Genomic DNA, 14134 nt, shown 5'->3' on the forward strand with positions numbered 1-14134 from the left:
CACATGTGTTTAACCTTTGCTCTTGTATTTATTCATTTTGCAAAAGAAGGAATCATCTTACACAGTACTTGTGATTAAAAGCACATCATGGAGAGGTCCTAAGATGGTGGCATAGAGAGGAGTGGAAGCTAGTTAGCCCCCCGGAGCAACTAATAAACAACCAGGAACAACTAGTAAATAATCTGGAATAACTGGGGGGGGGGGACAAACATGACCATCCACTCATCATACACCAACCTGAATTGGGAGGATTGCCCGAGATCGCAGCATAAAATCAGTAAGTAAAAACTGCGAATCCAAGCCGGGAGCCCCTTCCCCCATTGCCTGAGCTGCAAAGCCTGGTGGTGCTAGAGAACAGTTCTCTCTGAGCAAGTGAATACAGCTCAGCTGAGCTCCACCTGGGGTTTTAATTAGCAAACGTGGACTGCTCGATACGAGCTATGAATCCCCAACAAGCAGGCAGAGGCTTTGGGTGACAACTGACCTTAGAGAGCCAGAGGGTGGCCGTGGACTGGCCCTGAAGGGGGCTTTCTGTCCCTGTTTCGGCTCAGTGGAGAAAGCCTCAGCCATTTTCAGTTCCCAGCTCTCTAACCCAGACAAGGTGGAGATAGCACAGGCAGAGAGACTTTTCAAATGACCTTTCCCCAGGGGGTGTATCTTCTCTAAGAGGAAAGAAGTGGGGACCAGCTCTACTACCCGCCTTCCATTCAGAACCAGACTCCGGAGCCTGGGGGAAAACAGCCACAGGCCACACCTCCTTACACCAGTCTGGAGCTACAGGCTGACAGGTGCCACCTGCTGGGCAGAAAAGCACAGTGACCTGAGGCCTCACAGGGTGTATGAATTTTCTAAGACACATTCTCAGGGAAATGAGATACTGAATATTTCTTCCTTCTGGGACCTGAGCCCTTTTTGGTCTGGGAAAACCTGGTTGGGGTAACCAAGGAAACCAGATGCCTAGACAACAGAAAACTACCACCTACACTAACAAAAACGAAGTTATGGCCAGTCAAAGCAACAGACTTACACTTCAACTGAGATACAGGAATTGAAACAACTAATACTAAATCTATTCAGAAAGTTTAGGGAAGATATGGCAAAAGAGGTGAACTGTATAATGAAAACACTGTGTGTACGTAAGGTAGAAATTGAAAGTTCGAAAAACCAACTGGAAGAATCTACGGCAATGAAAGGCACAACACAAGAGATGAAAGACACAATAGAAATATACAGCAGCAGATCTCAAGAGGCAGAAGAAAACACTCAGGAACTGGAAAACAAGGCACCTGCAGCCTACACACGAAAGAACAGATGCAGAAAAGAATGGAAAACTGCGACCAACGTCTCTGGGAACTTAAGGACAAAATGAAAAGCAAGAATGTATGTGTTATTGGTGTCCCAGAAGGAGAAGAGAAGGGAAAAGGGGCAGAAGCAATAATAGAGGAAATAATCAATGAAAATTTCCCATCTCTTATGAAAGACATAAAATTACAGATCCAAGAAGCGCAGCGTACTCCAGACAGAATAGATCTGAATAGGCCTACGCCAAGACACTTAATAATCAGATTATCAAATGTCAAAGATAAAGAGAGAATCCTGAAAGCAGCAAGAGAAAAGCGATCCATCCCATGCAAAGGAAGCTTGATAAGACTATATGTGGATTTCTCAGTAGAAACCATGGAGGCAAGAAGGAAGTGGTGTGATATATTTAAGATACTAAAAGAGAAAAACCCCCAACAAAGAATCCTATATCCAGCAAAACTGTCCTTCAAATATGAGGGAGAGCTTAAAATATTCTCAAACAGATAATGACAGAGTTTGTGAACAAGATACCTGCTCTCCAGGAAACATAAAGGAAGCACTGCAGACAGGAAAAGACAGGAGTGAGAGGTTTGGAAAACAATTTTGGGAGACAGTAACACAGCAATGTAAGTACACTGAACAAAGATGACCGTGAGTATGGTTGAAAGAGGAAGGTTGGGACCATGTGGGACACCAGAACAAAAGACGAAGGATAAAGACTGGGACTGTGTAACTCAGGGAAACCTAGGGTGCTCAACGATTGTAATAAAAGGTGCAAATATGTTTTTACATGTGGTAGAACAAATGAATGTCAACATTGCAAGGTGTTAAAAATAGGGTGGGATTGGGGGGAAAATACAATCAATGCAAACTAGAGATTATAATTAACAGAAACATTGTATTATGCTTCCTTTAATATAAAAAAGGCAATATACCAAAGCTAAATGCATATGGGGGTTGGGGGAATAGGGGAAGGGTATGGGACTCCTGGCGTTAATGATGATGTCTGACTCTGTTCTACTTTAGGTTAATGCTATCTTTCCTTTTGTTGCTTTCTAGCTGCCATGTTTTATTTTGTTTTGTTTTGTTTTTCTCCCTCTTTCTCTTTTTCTTTTGTTTCTCTGCCTTCTTTGACTCTTCCTCTTTTGTGGAAGAAATGGAGATGTCCTTTTGTAGATAGTGGCGATGGTGCTGAATACAGATACTTGACATTACAGGGAACCAATGATTGTTTACTTAGGACAATGTATGGTGTGTGAACAAAACCATCTTAAATAAAAAAAGGGTTGAAGAAGAAACCTTGAGGACACTATATTGAGTGAAATAAGACAGACAGACAAACACAAATATTACAGGGTCTCACTGATATGAACTACTTATAATATGTAAACTCATAGACGTGAAATATAAGTTACCAGGGTATAGAATGAGGCTAAAGAATGGTTAGCAGTTGCTTACTATGAGCAGAATGTTCAACTAGGGTGAACTTAAATGTTTGGAAATGGACAGAGATGATGGTAGCATGTTGTGAGAATAACAGTGCTGAATGGTGTGTGAATGAGGTGGAAAGGGTAAGCTCAGAGTCACGTATGTCACCAGAAGGAAGGTTGGAGGTTAAAAGATGGGAATGTATAAAACAGTGAATCTTGTGGTGGACAATGTCCATGATTAACTGTACAAATATTAGAAGTCTCACGAACTGGAACAAATATGCCTATTGCAAACTGTATACTACAGTTAGTAGTATTTTAGCATTCTTTCGTCAACAGTAACAAATGTACTATAATGAAACTATGAATCAGTAATGGAGCGGGGGTGGTTAGGGCTATGGGAGGGTTTGAGTTCGCTTTTTGTCTTTATTTCTTTTGTGGAGTAATGAAAATGTTCTAAAAATTGAAAAAAAATTAATTGTGATGGATGCACAGCTGTATGATGGTACCATGGGCAATTGATTGTACACTTTGGGTCTTTGGATAGTTGTATGGGATGTGAACAATCGCAATAAAATATATATATATATATATATATATATATATAAAGCACACATTAGTTTAGAAAAAGGCAGTTTATAGAAAAAAGATTTTTTGGTCTTCTAGTATTCTCATTAAAAGAGCATCTGGCAAATTATAAAAAACAAAAACAAACAAAAAACAACAGTGGGCTTAAAATATTCAGTCCACCATGTTGTAAACAGATGGGCTGTCATCTAGGCTTTGTTGTTCCATTTATGGAACACAGGTAGAGTAGGTTTAGCATAATTCTTAAGGACCCCAGGGTTTTCAGAATTGTATCTGAGCATTGGCTTCAGCTTAGAGTCACCAGATGCATTAGCCGCTACCAAGAGTTAGCCTGACCTTTGGAGCTTTGAAGCCAAGCCTTGACTTCTCCTCTAACTATGAAAGTCCTGGATGGCATCTTCTTCCCTTAGAAGGCTGTTTTGTCTACATTGAAATTCAATTCAATGATCATAGCTAGATCGTCTGGATAATTTTCTGTAGCTTCTACATTAGCATTTGCTGCTTTACCTTGCACTTTTATGTTATGGAGATGGCTTCTTTCCTTAAACCCTGAACCAACCTCTGCTGGCTTCGAACTTGTCTTCTGCAGCTTTCTCACCTCTCCAGCTTCAGAGAATTGAAGAGAGTTAGGCCTTGCTCTGGAATTAGGCTTTGGCTTAAGGGTATGTTGTGGCTGGTTTTAGCTTCTGTCCAGTCTTCCACAACTTTCTCCACATCAGCGATAAGGCTGATTTGCTTTCTTATCATTTGTGTGTTCATGATAGTAGCACTTTTAATTTCCTTCAGGAGCTTCTCCTTTGCATTCATAATTCACCTATTCGTCACAAGAGGCCTAGCTTTTGGCCTGTCTTGGCTTTTGACATGCCTTCCTTACTAAGCTTAATCATTTCTAACTTTTGACTTAAAGCAAGACGTGTGACTCTTCCTTTTACCAGAACACTTGGTGGCCCTCGTGGGGTTGTTAACTGACCCGATTTCAGGGTTGTTGTGAGTCAGGGAACAGGGAGGCCCAAGAAGAGGGAGTGAGACTGGCGAATGGCCGGTCAGTGGAGCAGGTGGAACACACACAACATTTGATTAAGTCCGCCATCTTACATGGGCGCAGTCGTAGCCTCCCCCCTTCACCCCGCCCCCAGACAATTACAATAGTCACATCAAAGATGACTGATCACAGATCACCATAACAGATATAATAATAATGGAAAACCTTAGAATTTTGTGAGAATCACCCAAGTGTGACACAGACACAAAGTGAGCACATGCTATTGGAAAAATGGCGCCGATGAACTTCTGTGTATGGTTGCCACAAACCTTCATCTTGTAAAAAATGCAGGATCTGTGAAGAGTATGATAAAGTGAAACATGATAAATGAGGTATACCTGTACAAACTCTGTTCCTAAACTCCTCCTCCTCCTTCCTTAATGTAGTTCTTGTCACAGATTGCATGTTTATACATTGAGTCCCAAACCACTGAATTCTCATTATATTTTATGCATTTGCCTTTTAGATCCCATAAGAAGTAAAAAGCAGAGTTAAAACCAAGCATAACACCAGTTCTGGCATTTATATTTACCCATGACATTATCTTCACTGGGCATCTTCGTGTTTCTTCACGTGGCTTTGATCTATTGCCTACTGTCCTTTCCTTTCATCTACAGAACTCTCTTCAGCATCCTGTAGGGCTGGTCTAGTGGTGACGAACTCCCTCAGCTTTTGTTTATCTGGGAATGTCTTAATCCCTCCTCATGTCTGAAAGACAGTTTTGCCATGTATAGAATTCTTGGTCGGCATTTTCGCTTTCAGCACTTTAAATATGTCATCCCACTGCCTTCTTGCCTCCATGGTTTCCAGTGAGAAATTGGCACTTAATCATATTGAGGCCCCTTTGTATGTGACATGTGGCTTCTTTTTTTTTTTTCAGCTTTCAGAATTCTATCCTTACCTTCGGCATGTGACAGTTTGATTTTAATATGCCACAGCATGGATCTCCTTGGGTTTCTCCTGTTTGGAGTCTGTCGAGTGCCTCTGATTCATGGCTTTTGCTAAATTTGGGAAGTAGTCAGCCATAATTTCTTCTAATTTTCTCTCTGCGCCTTTCTCTCTTCTCCTTCTGGGACTCCCACAGTGCATATATTGGTGTGCTTGAGGGTGTCCCTCCCGCAGGTTCCTCAGGTTCTGTTCACTTTTCTTCATTGTGTTGTTTTCCTTTTGCTTCTCAGACTGAATGATTTCAGTTATCTCATCTTCCTGTGCTCTGGTTCTTTCTTCTGCCAGCTCCAATCTGCTGTTGAGCCTCTCTAGGGAATTCTTAATTTCTGTTGCTGTGGTCTTCAGGTTTGTTTGGTTCCTTTTGATAATTTTCATCTTTCTGTTGATCTTTTTATGTTCATCTACACTTTTCCTGATTTCCTTTAGTGCTTTGTCCATGTTTTCCTTTAGCTCTTAGAGCATAATTAAGATCATTTTTTAAGTTTTTCTCTGATATGTGCCAGGTCCAGTCCTCCTCATTGATGGTTTCTAATGCTTTAATCTTCTTCACCTGGGCCTTCCTTCCTGCTTCCTTGTATGATTTGTAATCTTTTGTTGAAACCTGGACATTTTGATATTTTATTGTGTTATTGCTGGAATTTAGACTCTGAGGCATCTATTCCTTAAGCTTGTATGCAGCTAGTGTTACAACAGAGATTTCCTTGCGTGCCAGAAGCTAACAAAAAAAAAAAAAAAAAGAAAGAAAAAGAGAATTCAGGGTTTATCCCATACAGGAGTTTAGAGACTAGCTCCAGGCTGCAGCAGAGGGGCTACCTGACCCTTTCTGGGCCTGGCTTGTCTTAGGCATGTGTGCATGTGGCCCTGGGAATGCTGAATGTCCCCTCTTCCCAGGTGACAGTTTCCTCACAGTCCGGGCAGTGCACTGCATGTCCTATAGCCAGCGGCGTCTTGCCCCAGGCAGCCACCTGACTGCTCCCCCACAGCATTTTGTGGGACAGCTGGGTGAGCCGCCTTGTACACGCAGAGCACGTTCTGGGACAGTGAGTCCCTCAGGCCACCCCCAGACAGATCGGGCCAGACATACGTGTTCCCAGCATGTGCACGAGGCCACTCTGCTCCCACTGGAACCGGGACCAGGACCCGCACAGGTGAGGGGTTGGGGAGGGGCCAGCCAGGCACCACGCGATCCCACCGCTTTTGGGTTGCCTTGTTCTTGATTTGGCGCTCATCCTATTGCTGCCGTCCTCTAACTGTTTTCTGGAGCTTTGCTGGTTGTTCACAGCTTCTGTGTGAGGATGGAGTCCTGAAGTGTCCCACTCACCATCTTGCCCAGGGTGAGGCTCTTGGTCTGGGTTTGGATGTGAGACAGGGATGGGTGAGAGGGTCGGCTCGTCACTGCTTCCCTGGGTGACTGAAGGCAAGTTGGTTAAACTCTTGGCCCTAAATTTACTCATCTATGCAGTAGGGATAATGATGCCATCTCATTGGGTTGCTTGAGTATGAAATAGTATTTTTTTTTTTACAAGCAGTGGGTGCTCCATCAGCAAGTGCTGGTCAGGCATCTTCCCTGGGCCAGGCTTGGGCAGGAGTTGGGCATGCTCAGTGGGTGAGCTCTTCCACAGCCATCTCATCCAAGACCGAGGGTCTCTCACCCTCCGCATGGTGGCTGTTTGGGGCTGGGTCATCTTTGTGGTGGGCGGCCATCTCGGTTGCTGGCCCGACTTGCTGTGGGTGACGGTGGCCCAGGACGGCTGGAAGCTTCTGACTGGAATTAGAAGCTCTGCACTGCCCCGAGGGGAGCTCCAGGCCTCTCAGTCTCACGATGGGAGTGTTGTGCTGAGCCATTCTGAACCTGGGGTAAAGTTGAACTGTTAGATGGAAGCCTCGAGAAGTTCTGTGAAGTATTTGCCCTCCCAAAGATACTATACTCAAGGTTTAATTTTTAACAGCTACTTTGGGAGGCACCAGTTGAGTTTCTCTCAACTCTTCCTGGAGTTTCTCTCAACTCTTCCTGGCCTTTTTGCCCAGTGTTGTCTGCCATTGGGGACTGAAGGACCCATGTCACTACGCGGGCAGGCTGAGTGGCAGCCACGCCGGCGAGTGCATGGCTCTTGGTTCTCCATGGAGGCACATTGGAGAGGCGCAGTTCTGTCGTGGGTGAGAAATGGGAAGTTGGCCCCAAGGCAAAACGGTGCCAGTGGTTTTTGAAGCTGAAGGCATTCAGACAGGAGTGTTTGAATGATTTGTTAGTGTATTTACGCTGTCAGGGAGAAGACTTGTGAAATCTCGGTGGGTGAGAAGGGAGGTGGCCGACTGAAACCCCTCTCCTAGCACGCGTGGGCTGCTCTTGCAGGGGATTTGCTGGGCTTCGTTCGGCTGTTACTCCTGCAGTTTCGCTGGGTGGATGGGTTTGTCCTCTCGGAACGAACTGCACTGACGTTAATTAAATTTCCTCAGCCGGAGGGACGTGCTCACGGGACTTGCCTCTGGCTGCCGAGGCCGTGATTCCCGGGTTCCCGGAGAGCGGGGGTCGCGCGGCTCTGCCCTCCCGGGGCCGCTTCCGGCCTGTGGACCGCGAGGACCACCCAAGGACTAGGCTGTGGAATCGTGTTTGTGTTTTCATCATTAAGGTGTTTTTTCTTGCGGAGTCCATGAAAGTTACTCGTTCCTGAGCAGTGTTTGCGTTTTTGTGCCTGTCTAATCCATCCTGTAGCCTCTGAACTTCTCCGAGGCTCCATCGGGTTTTCTGAGTTCCTTAGAATTTCCTTAGCGTGGTGCTGTTCCCACACTGGAAAGCCAATACATGATTTTTAGAAAAGAGCATATATCCTTAGCAGTTAGTAGTGGTGTGATAACAACCATTTGATCTCCAAATAGCCTTTTAGTTTTTAGCATCTTTATACACTTCATTTTTAGAGCAATTTTAGGTTTACAGGAAAATTGTACAGAAAGTTTAGAGGTTTCCCATATATCCCCCTACCCCCAAGCAGACAGTTTCTCTCTTCATTAACATCTTGCACGGATGTGGTCCATTTGCTAACTGATGAACCAATATTGCTGCATAGTCTATAGTTTACACAAGGGTTCACTCAGCGTGTTGTCCAGGTCTGTGGGTTTGGACAAATGCATGATGTCACACATCTACATTACAGTGTCACCCGAACACACCGTTTCCCCTGCTCACGTCATCCCTGCACCCCCACCCAGCCCGTGGCTGCCATGAGTGTTTTTTTGTAGGTTTGCGTTTTCCATGGTGTCGTCTAGTTGGAATCACATAGTCTGTAGCCTTTGAAGGCTTTGAAGACTTAGCAATACACATTCAAGATGCTGCCACGTTTTTTGTGGCTCTCTAGCTCGTTTCTTTTTATCACTGAATAATATTCCGTAGCTTGTTTGTCCATTCCTCTATGGAAAGGTGTCTTGGTCGCTTCCAATTTTTGGCAATTATAAACAAAGCTACTAAAAAATTCGTGTTGCCTAGGTGAGTCTTCTGTTTGAAGATGGAGTCTAGATTCTAGAGTGGACCAGCTGAGACAAACAACTGTGGGGCTCTGCTTTGTTTACTTATTTATCTTTGGTCTCAAAATAATTACTTTTGGTAGAAAGGGGAGAGGAGAGCCACCCGTCCAGGACATGCCAGAGCAGCTGTTCTGCTGCCTTTGGGCTGAGCAATTCTGGGGTGCCAGCCAAGCTGGGGGGTCAGTGTTGCTTCATATCAAAGTTTAAAAGGGTTATTTTACTGCCTAAAGAAAAGGTGGGCAGTGCTTATAAAGCCGATATGCACAGTTGTAAATATAAAAGGTGAGATTATGACAAACTCACCTTTACAGTGGGGCTTTTTGAAAAGAGTTCTTGAGTGTTGGAAACAGAAACATAATTTTCTCTTAGTCCAGCCACCTGTCAATTGTAAGTGGTCATTATTTCATCATTTTGCAGTAAAAGATAATAGAATAACGATTTATATCTCATGGCTGATGTTTTAATGTGTCTCTCTGTTATCCTGGTCTGACAGTCTGTGACCGCAGTAGACGTTTTCTTGGTGACACCTTGGTAATGATTTGTTAATAGGAGGATGGTTCCCAGTTGAAAGCACATTGCAGGCAGACGTCCTGCGCCCCTGCCTTAGCCTCTGCCTCCCGTAGGGGTTCTTCGGTTCAGCTGGTTACTTGGCCCCTGCTTGGTCCTCAGCCTGGACTCTGGGGTAAAGGGGGCCCCTGAGCCTAGAGCCACCCCGCAGCACCACGTCAGAGCCTCCACGGGGAACTCTGAGCCTAGAACCACCCTGTAGCACTACGTCTGAGCCCCCACAGATGCTACTGCCTGTTGATTAGCAGCCCAGTCAGCACACCATCCCTGTCCCGTCTGTCACTGTTAAATAAAAACAATGGCATTTAATTTAGAGAAATAGAAGCGCTTCGCCAGTTAAAGGTGGTTTCATTCCCAAGCAGGAGGGGGCTTTCAGAGATGTGGGGACCAGTCTGTGCACCTGCCCCTATCTGTCTGGAGACCCCTGTGGCTGTGACAGGGAGGCACAGCCAGCGGCCCCGTTTGCCTGGGAGGGCCTTACCCTGCATGACCTTTAAGAGCAGTTTGAATATTGTCTGCTTGGCTCAGGTTCCAAAAAATCTGGCAATAAAGTGACTGCAAGACAACTTTTGATTAAAGGATGTTCATTGGGCTCTGAACTGGGGATGATTACATAACATCTAAAGAAACCTAAGGATCCTTTTAGTTTAAACAAAGTTAGTTCAGACAGAACTTGGTAACAGTTACTGAGTCAATGTTGGCAAGTTGTAATTGAAGTTTTTCATATTGAGTGTTGGGTAATACTTGGAAGGTGAAGTTGGCTCAGCAGATGTGTTTATTGCAGTGGACTTAGTGTGTCCTTGGGGTGGTGTCACTGTGGTCCTGCCTGGTGAGGGGCTCTTTTGTCTCTGGAAGGTCTGCTGAGCATCCCGTGTCATTTGGTGGTGGGATTCCCCAGGCAGAGAGTTCTCGGTTGGGGTGAAGGAGATAGTGCACCCGGGTGTCTTTTCTGGACTCCCCGTCCGTCACCTGTTTCAGCACTCCCCTTTTCTGTTCTGCAGCCCTTGTATTTTCACACGTCCTTATACCACCCTAGCATTGTGGCTGTGGTGGAAGTGGTCACGGAGGGCCAGAGGAGGGATGGGACCCTGCAGGCGCTGTCATCTGGGTTTGGAATTCTTCGGCTCTTCAGCAGCAAACCGGAGTCTCCTACCTCAGCTTCTCAGGACAAACGGTATGGACCTTACTCTCGATATCCACAGAGTTTTCCAGCATCTTCTGTGGGATTTAACTGCCAATCATTTGGTGACAGTGTCTGGGTGTGACCTGGTCATCCTGTGTGGTTGTGTGTTCATCCCAGTATACTGTGGAGCATTTTTTGCTTTGGGTTGTAACTGGGTTTGCTTTTCTACATAAATCGAGGGCTTGTCCTTTGGTCTGCATGGGGCTGCTTTTGGCCACGGGTGGTGGATTTCGATGTAAGACGGGGATGGGTTAGAGGGCTGTGCAGTAGGGGTAACAGTACCATCTCGTAAGGGTTGCTTGAGTATGAAATGATGTCTTTTTGCACAGGCAGGTGCAGGGTAAGCAGCGGGTGTTGAGCCAGTCAGCACTGGTCGGGCATCCCCTCTGGGCCAGGCTCGGCGCTGGAGCTGGGTGTGCACGGTGGGTGGGCTCATCTGTAACCACCTCACCCAAGGCTCAAGGTTTCTCACCCTCTGCCTGTGTCCACGTGGGTGCCGTCCTCTGCCCTGTGGGAGGTCGAGTGGTGTCCCTGGCCTCTTCCCCTAGATGTCAGTACCACCCCCTGGCTGTGACAATCAGAAACGTCCGCAGACATTGCCACGTGTGCCCTGGGGGCCGGATCGTCCCTGTTGGAGCCAGTGCTCTAGAAACGGAACCACAGGAATCCGCAGATGTTGCCACGTGTGCCCTGGGGGCCGGATCGTCCCTATTGGAGCCAGTGCTCTAGAAACGGAACCACAGGAATCCGCAGATGTTGCCCTTGCTGGGGTGTCTCCGTGGCTCTGAGTGGCCCTTGGCGTTGTGCCCGCACTCCCAGGCTCTGGGGCTGCGTCAGGACAGTGCCGTATGTGTGCCCACACAGGTGGCCACGGACGCCGAGTGCTTGGGGGTGACACTTCCCCAGGCTGCCTCTGCTCTCTGCAGGGTGTGACTGCACAGCATTTAGAATGATCTAGGAAGCTGGTAGTGGTGGGGACCCCACACGCTTTCCTTCTGAGAACAGCCGGCCTGTGAAGACTGAATAAAGTGAGACACAAATGGCTGATGGGCATCTTCCGGGTCTTGTTTTCCAGGTTGAGGTTGTATCACGGCACCCCCAGAGCCCTCCTGCACCCGCTTCTCCAGGAACCCCTGGAACGTACGTGGCGAGGCCCTGACGTGGCGTCCTGGGCAGCACGGTCATCGTATGATTGCCTGAGTGTTGTCTGTTTTTAGACCGTCTTGTAACCTTTCTCAGTGTTATCAGCTGAGCTGATTTATTTGACAGTTTTGGGCAAAGTGTATCCTGGGCTTGGGTTTTAACCTACTTGGAAGCTGTGAGGCATCTTCACCAGGAGTGAGGGTGTGGCTTTATGAGGAAGAGTGAGGAGGGGCTCAGCCTGGTGGACGAGAGGGAGTGGACCCCCAGCCGGACTAGCCGCCATCTGCCCTCCAGCTGAAACCCTTGGCTGTGAGGTCTGCAGGTTATTTCCGGTGCGGCTGCCCCAGCCGTGCCTAATGGAACTCCACTGCCTTTGCCCTTCTCAGAGAGCCTGGTGTTACTGAGGGTTCCCCAGGATGAGGCAGAACTGACCAAGGTGAATGCCAGGAGATTTACCACAGGAATTGGCTCCCATGACTGGCTCCAGTCATGATCCAGAGATCCAGAGAGAGCACTGCCCTCTCACAACTGCTCCTGGCCACAGGGGAAGGCGCTCGGCACCCAGGGCCTGCCTGGGTTGGTCTGTGTGATGTTTCCTCCACCCAGGGGCCTGCTGTGGCCAGAATTCTTTCACTGCCTGTGACAGAAACACAGCTCAAGCTAGTTTTAGCCACAAAGGGTCTTGGAGGCTTGTAACTGGGAAGTCGAGGGGTTCGCTGGTTTTCAGAGGCCCAAGCAGTATAGTGGAAGCCCTCTGACTTCCTCGTTCCATCTCAGCTCTGCTCTCCTCGGGGTTGGCTGCATTCTTGGGCAGGATGGCTTCACATGGTGGCCAAGGTGGCCCCCAGGAGCCCCAGGCTCCCGCCACACCAGTGTGAGATCCCAGCAGCACAGGCCTCCTCTTCCCCAAGGGCCCTGGCAGCCGGCCTGGTGTGGCTCCTGTGTGTCCTGGGATGCAGGGCAATGGCAGGGCTGGGGTGCCCCAGATAACCAGGTTCAGGTCCCACGGCCACTCCTGAGGCAGTGCCAGGCCCCCTGACTGCTCAGGGTAGGGAGGGGGAGACGCAAGGGTCTAGTTGAATGTCACCCACAGCTGCTCATGGGAATTGGTATGTAGAGTCAACACGTGCTTGTTGAGAGGCTACCGTGTGCCAGGCAGTGGGACTCAGTAGGACACGAGGCAGAGAAAAATCGGGAACAGTGAGTGCAAATGTGAGAATAGACAACAACAAATGAGGATTTCAGGTAATGATTGGTGCTATGAAAAAAATAAAACCAGACATGAGGACAGAGTGCCTGGGGCTGGGGAGCTCCCTTAGGTCCTTGACTTCTGAAGGTTTTAGGTGAGACCTGGATGAGGAAGCTGTTCCAGTTTGCTAATGCTGCCAGAATGCAAAACACCAGAAATGGATTGGCTTTTATAAGGGGGGGTTGTTTGGTTACAAAGTTACAGACTTAAGTCCACGAAGTGTCCAAGGTAAGGCATCATCAAAGGGTACCTTCACTGGAGAAAGGCCATTGGTGTCCGGAAAACCTCTGTTAGCTGGGAAGGCACGTGGCTGGTGTCTGCTTGCTCCCAGGTTGCATTTCAAAATGGCGTTCTCCAAAGTGTTGCTGTTGGGGCAGCACTTTCCTCTTCAAAATGTCACTCAATTGCTCTAAGGTCCTTGTCTGTGAACTTCATTATACAACTCCAGTGATCCAATCAACACTCACCCTGAATGGGCGGGGTAACACCTCCATGGAAATTATCCAATCAAATGTTTCACTCACAGTTGATTGAGTCATAACTCCATGGAAACACTCAAAGAATTCCAGTCTAATCAGCACGAGTATGTCTGCCCCTGCAAGACTGTATCAAAGATAGTGGCATTTGCAGGGACAGAATACATCCAAACTAGCACAGAAGCCATGCAGACATCTCGGGGAAGATGGGTGGGCACAGGGAACAGCCAGTACAAAGGCCCTGGGCAGAGGCGAGCTTGGCTCTAAGCAAGGGGCAGGAGGAAGTCCTTGTCTGGAGCACAGCAGAGGGCAGGGGCTGGGAGAGGAGGCTGGGAAGCGGGTGGGTTCATATCACTTAGCATCTGTAGAGCCAGGCTAGACCTTAGGATTGTATTCCAAGTACAACGGAGTCACTGGAAGGTTCCAACCAGGGAGGGGCCTGTTCTCATCTCTGCTTTGTGAGGCTTGCTCTGTCTGGTCCTGGCCCGGAGGAAGTTGGGGGACTTGGGCTCCAAGGACAGTGTGGAGGATCCAGGGCAGGGAAGTGGTAGCTTGCCCAGGCTGAGAGTGGAGGAGGGGGTCTTGGGCTTGGAGGTGGACCCCTTTGGGAGGGTGACTTTCCATTACTTTGAGATGTTGCCCAGAGTACTTGCAGGGAATTCTGCATATTCTGCATGGCTGAGTTAA

The 14134-nt window shown here is 47.5% G+C and overlaps 1 protein-coding gene across 5 annotated transcripts in view; it reads left to right on the forward strand.

The window, feature by feature from the left end:
• Window positions 1–14134, forward strand: part of NPHP4 (nephrocystin 4) — a 148927-nt gene that overhangs the window by 16272 nt on the left and 118521 nt on the right. For all 5 annotated transcript variants that reach the window (XM_037828682.1, XM_037828681.1, XM_037828683.1 and 2 more), the window contains 2 exons: window positions 10398–10570; window positions 11655–11719. In XM_037828682.1, coding sequence (XP_037684610.1) covers window positions 10398–10570; window positions 11655–11719 — 238 coding nt within the window. The remainder of the gene's footprint in view (window positions 1–10397; window positions 10571–11654; window positions 11720–14134) is intronic.

This window comes from Choloepus didactylus, chromosome 2, assembly GCF_015220235.1.
Source record: "Choloepus didactylus isolate mChoDid1 chromosome 2, mChoDid1.pri, whole genome shotgun sequence".
Lineage (NCBI taxonomy): Eukaryota > Metazoa > Chordata > Mammalia > Pilosa > Megalonychidae > Choloepus > Choloepus didactylus.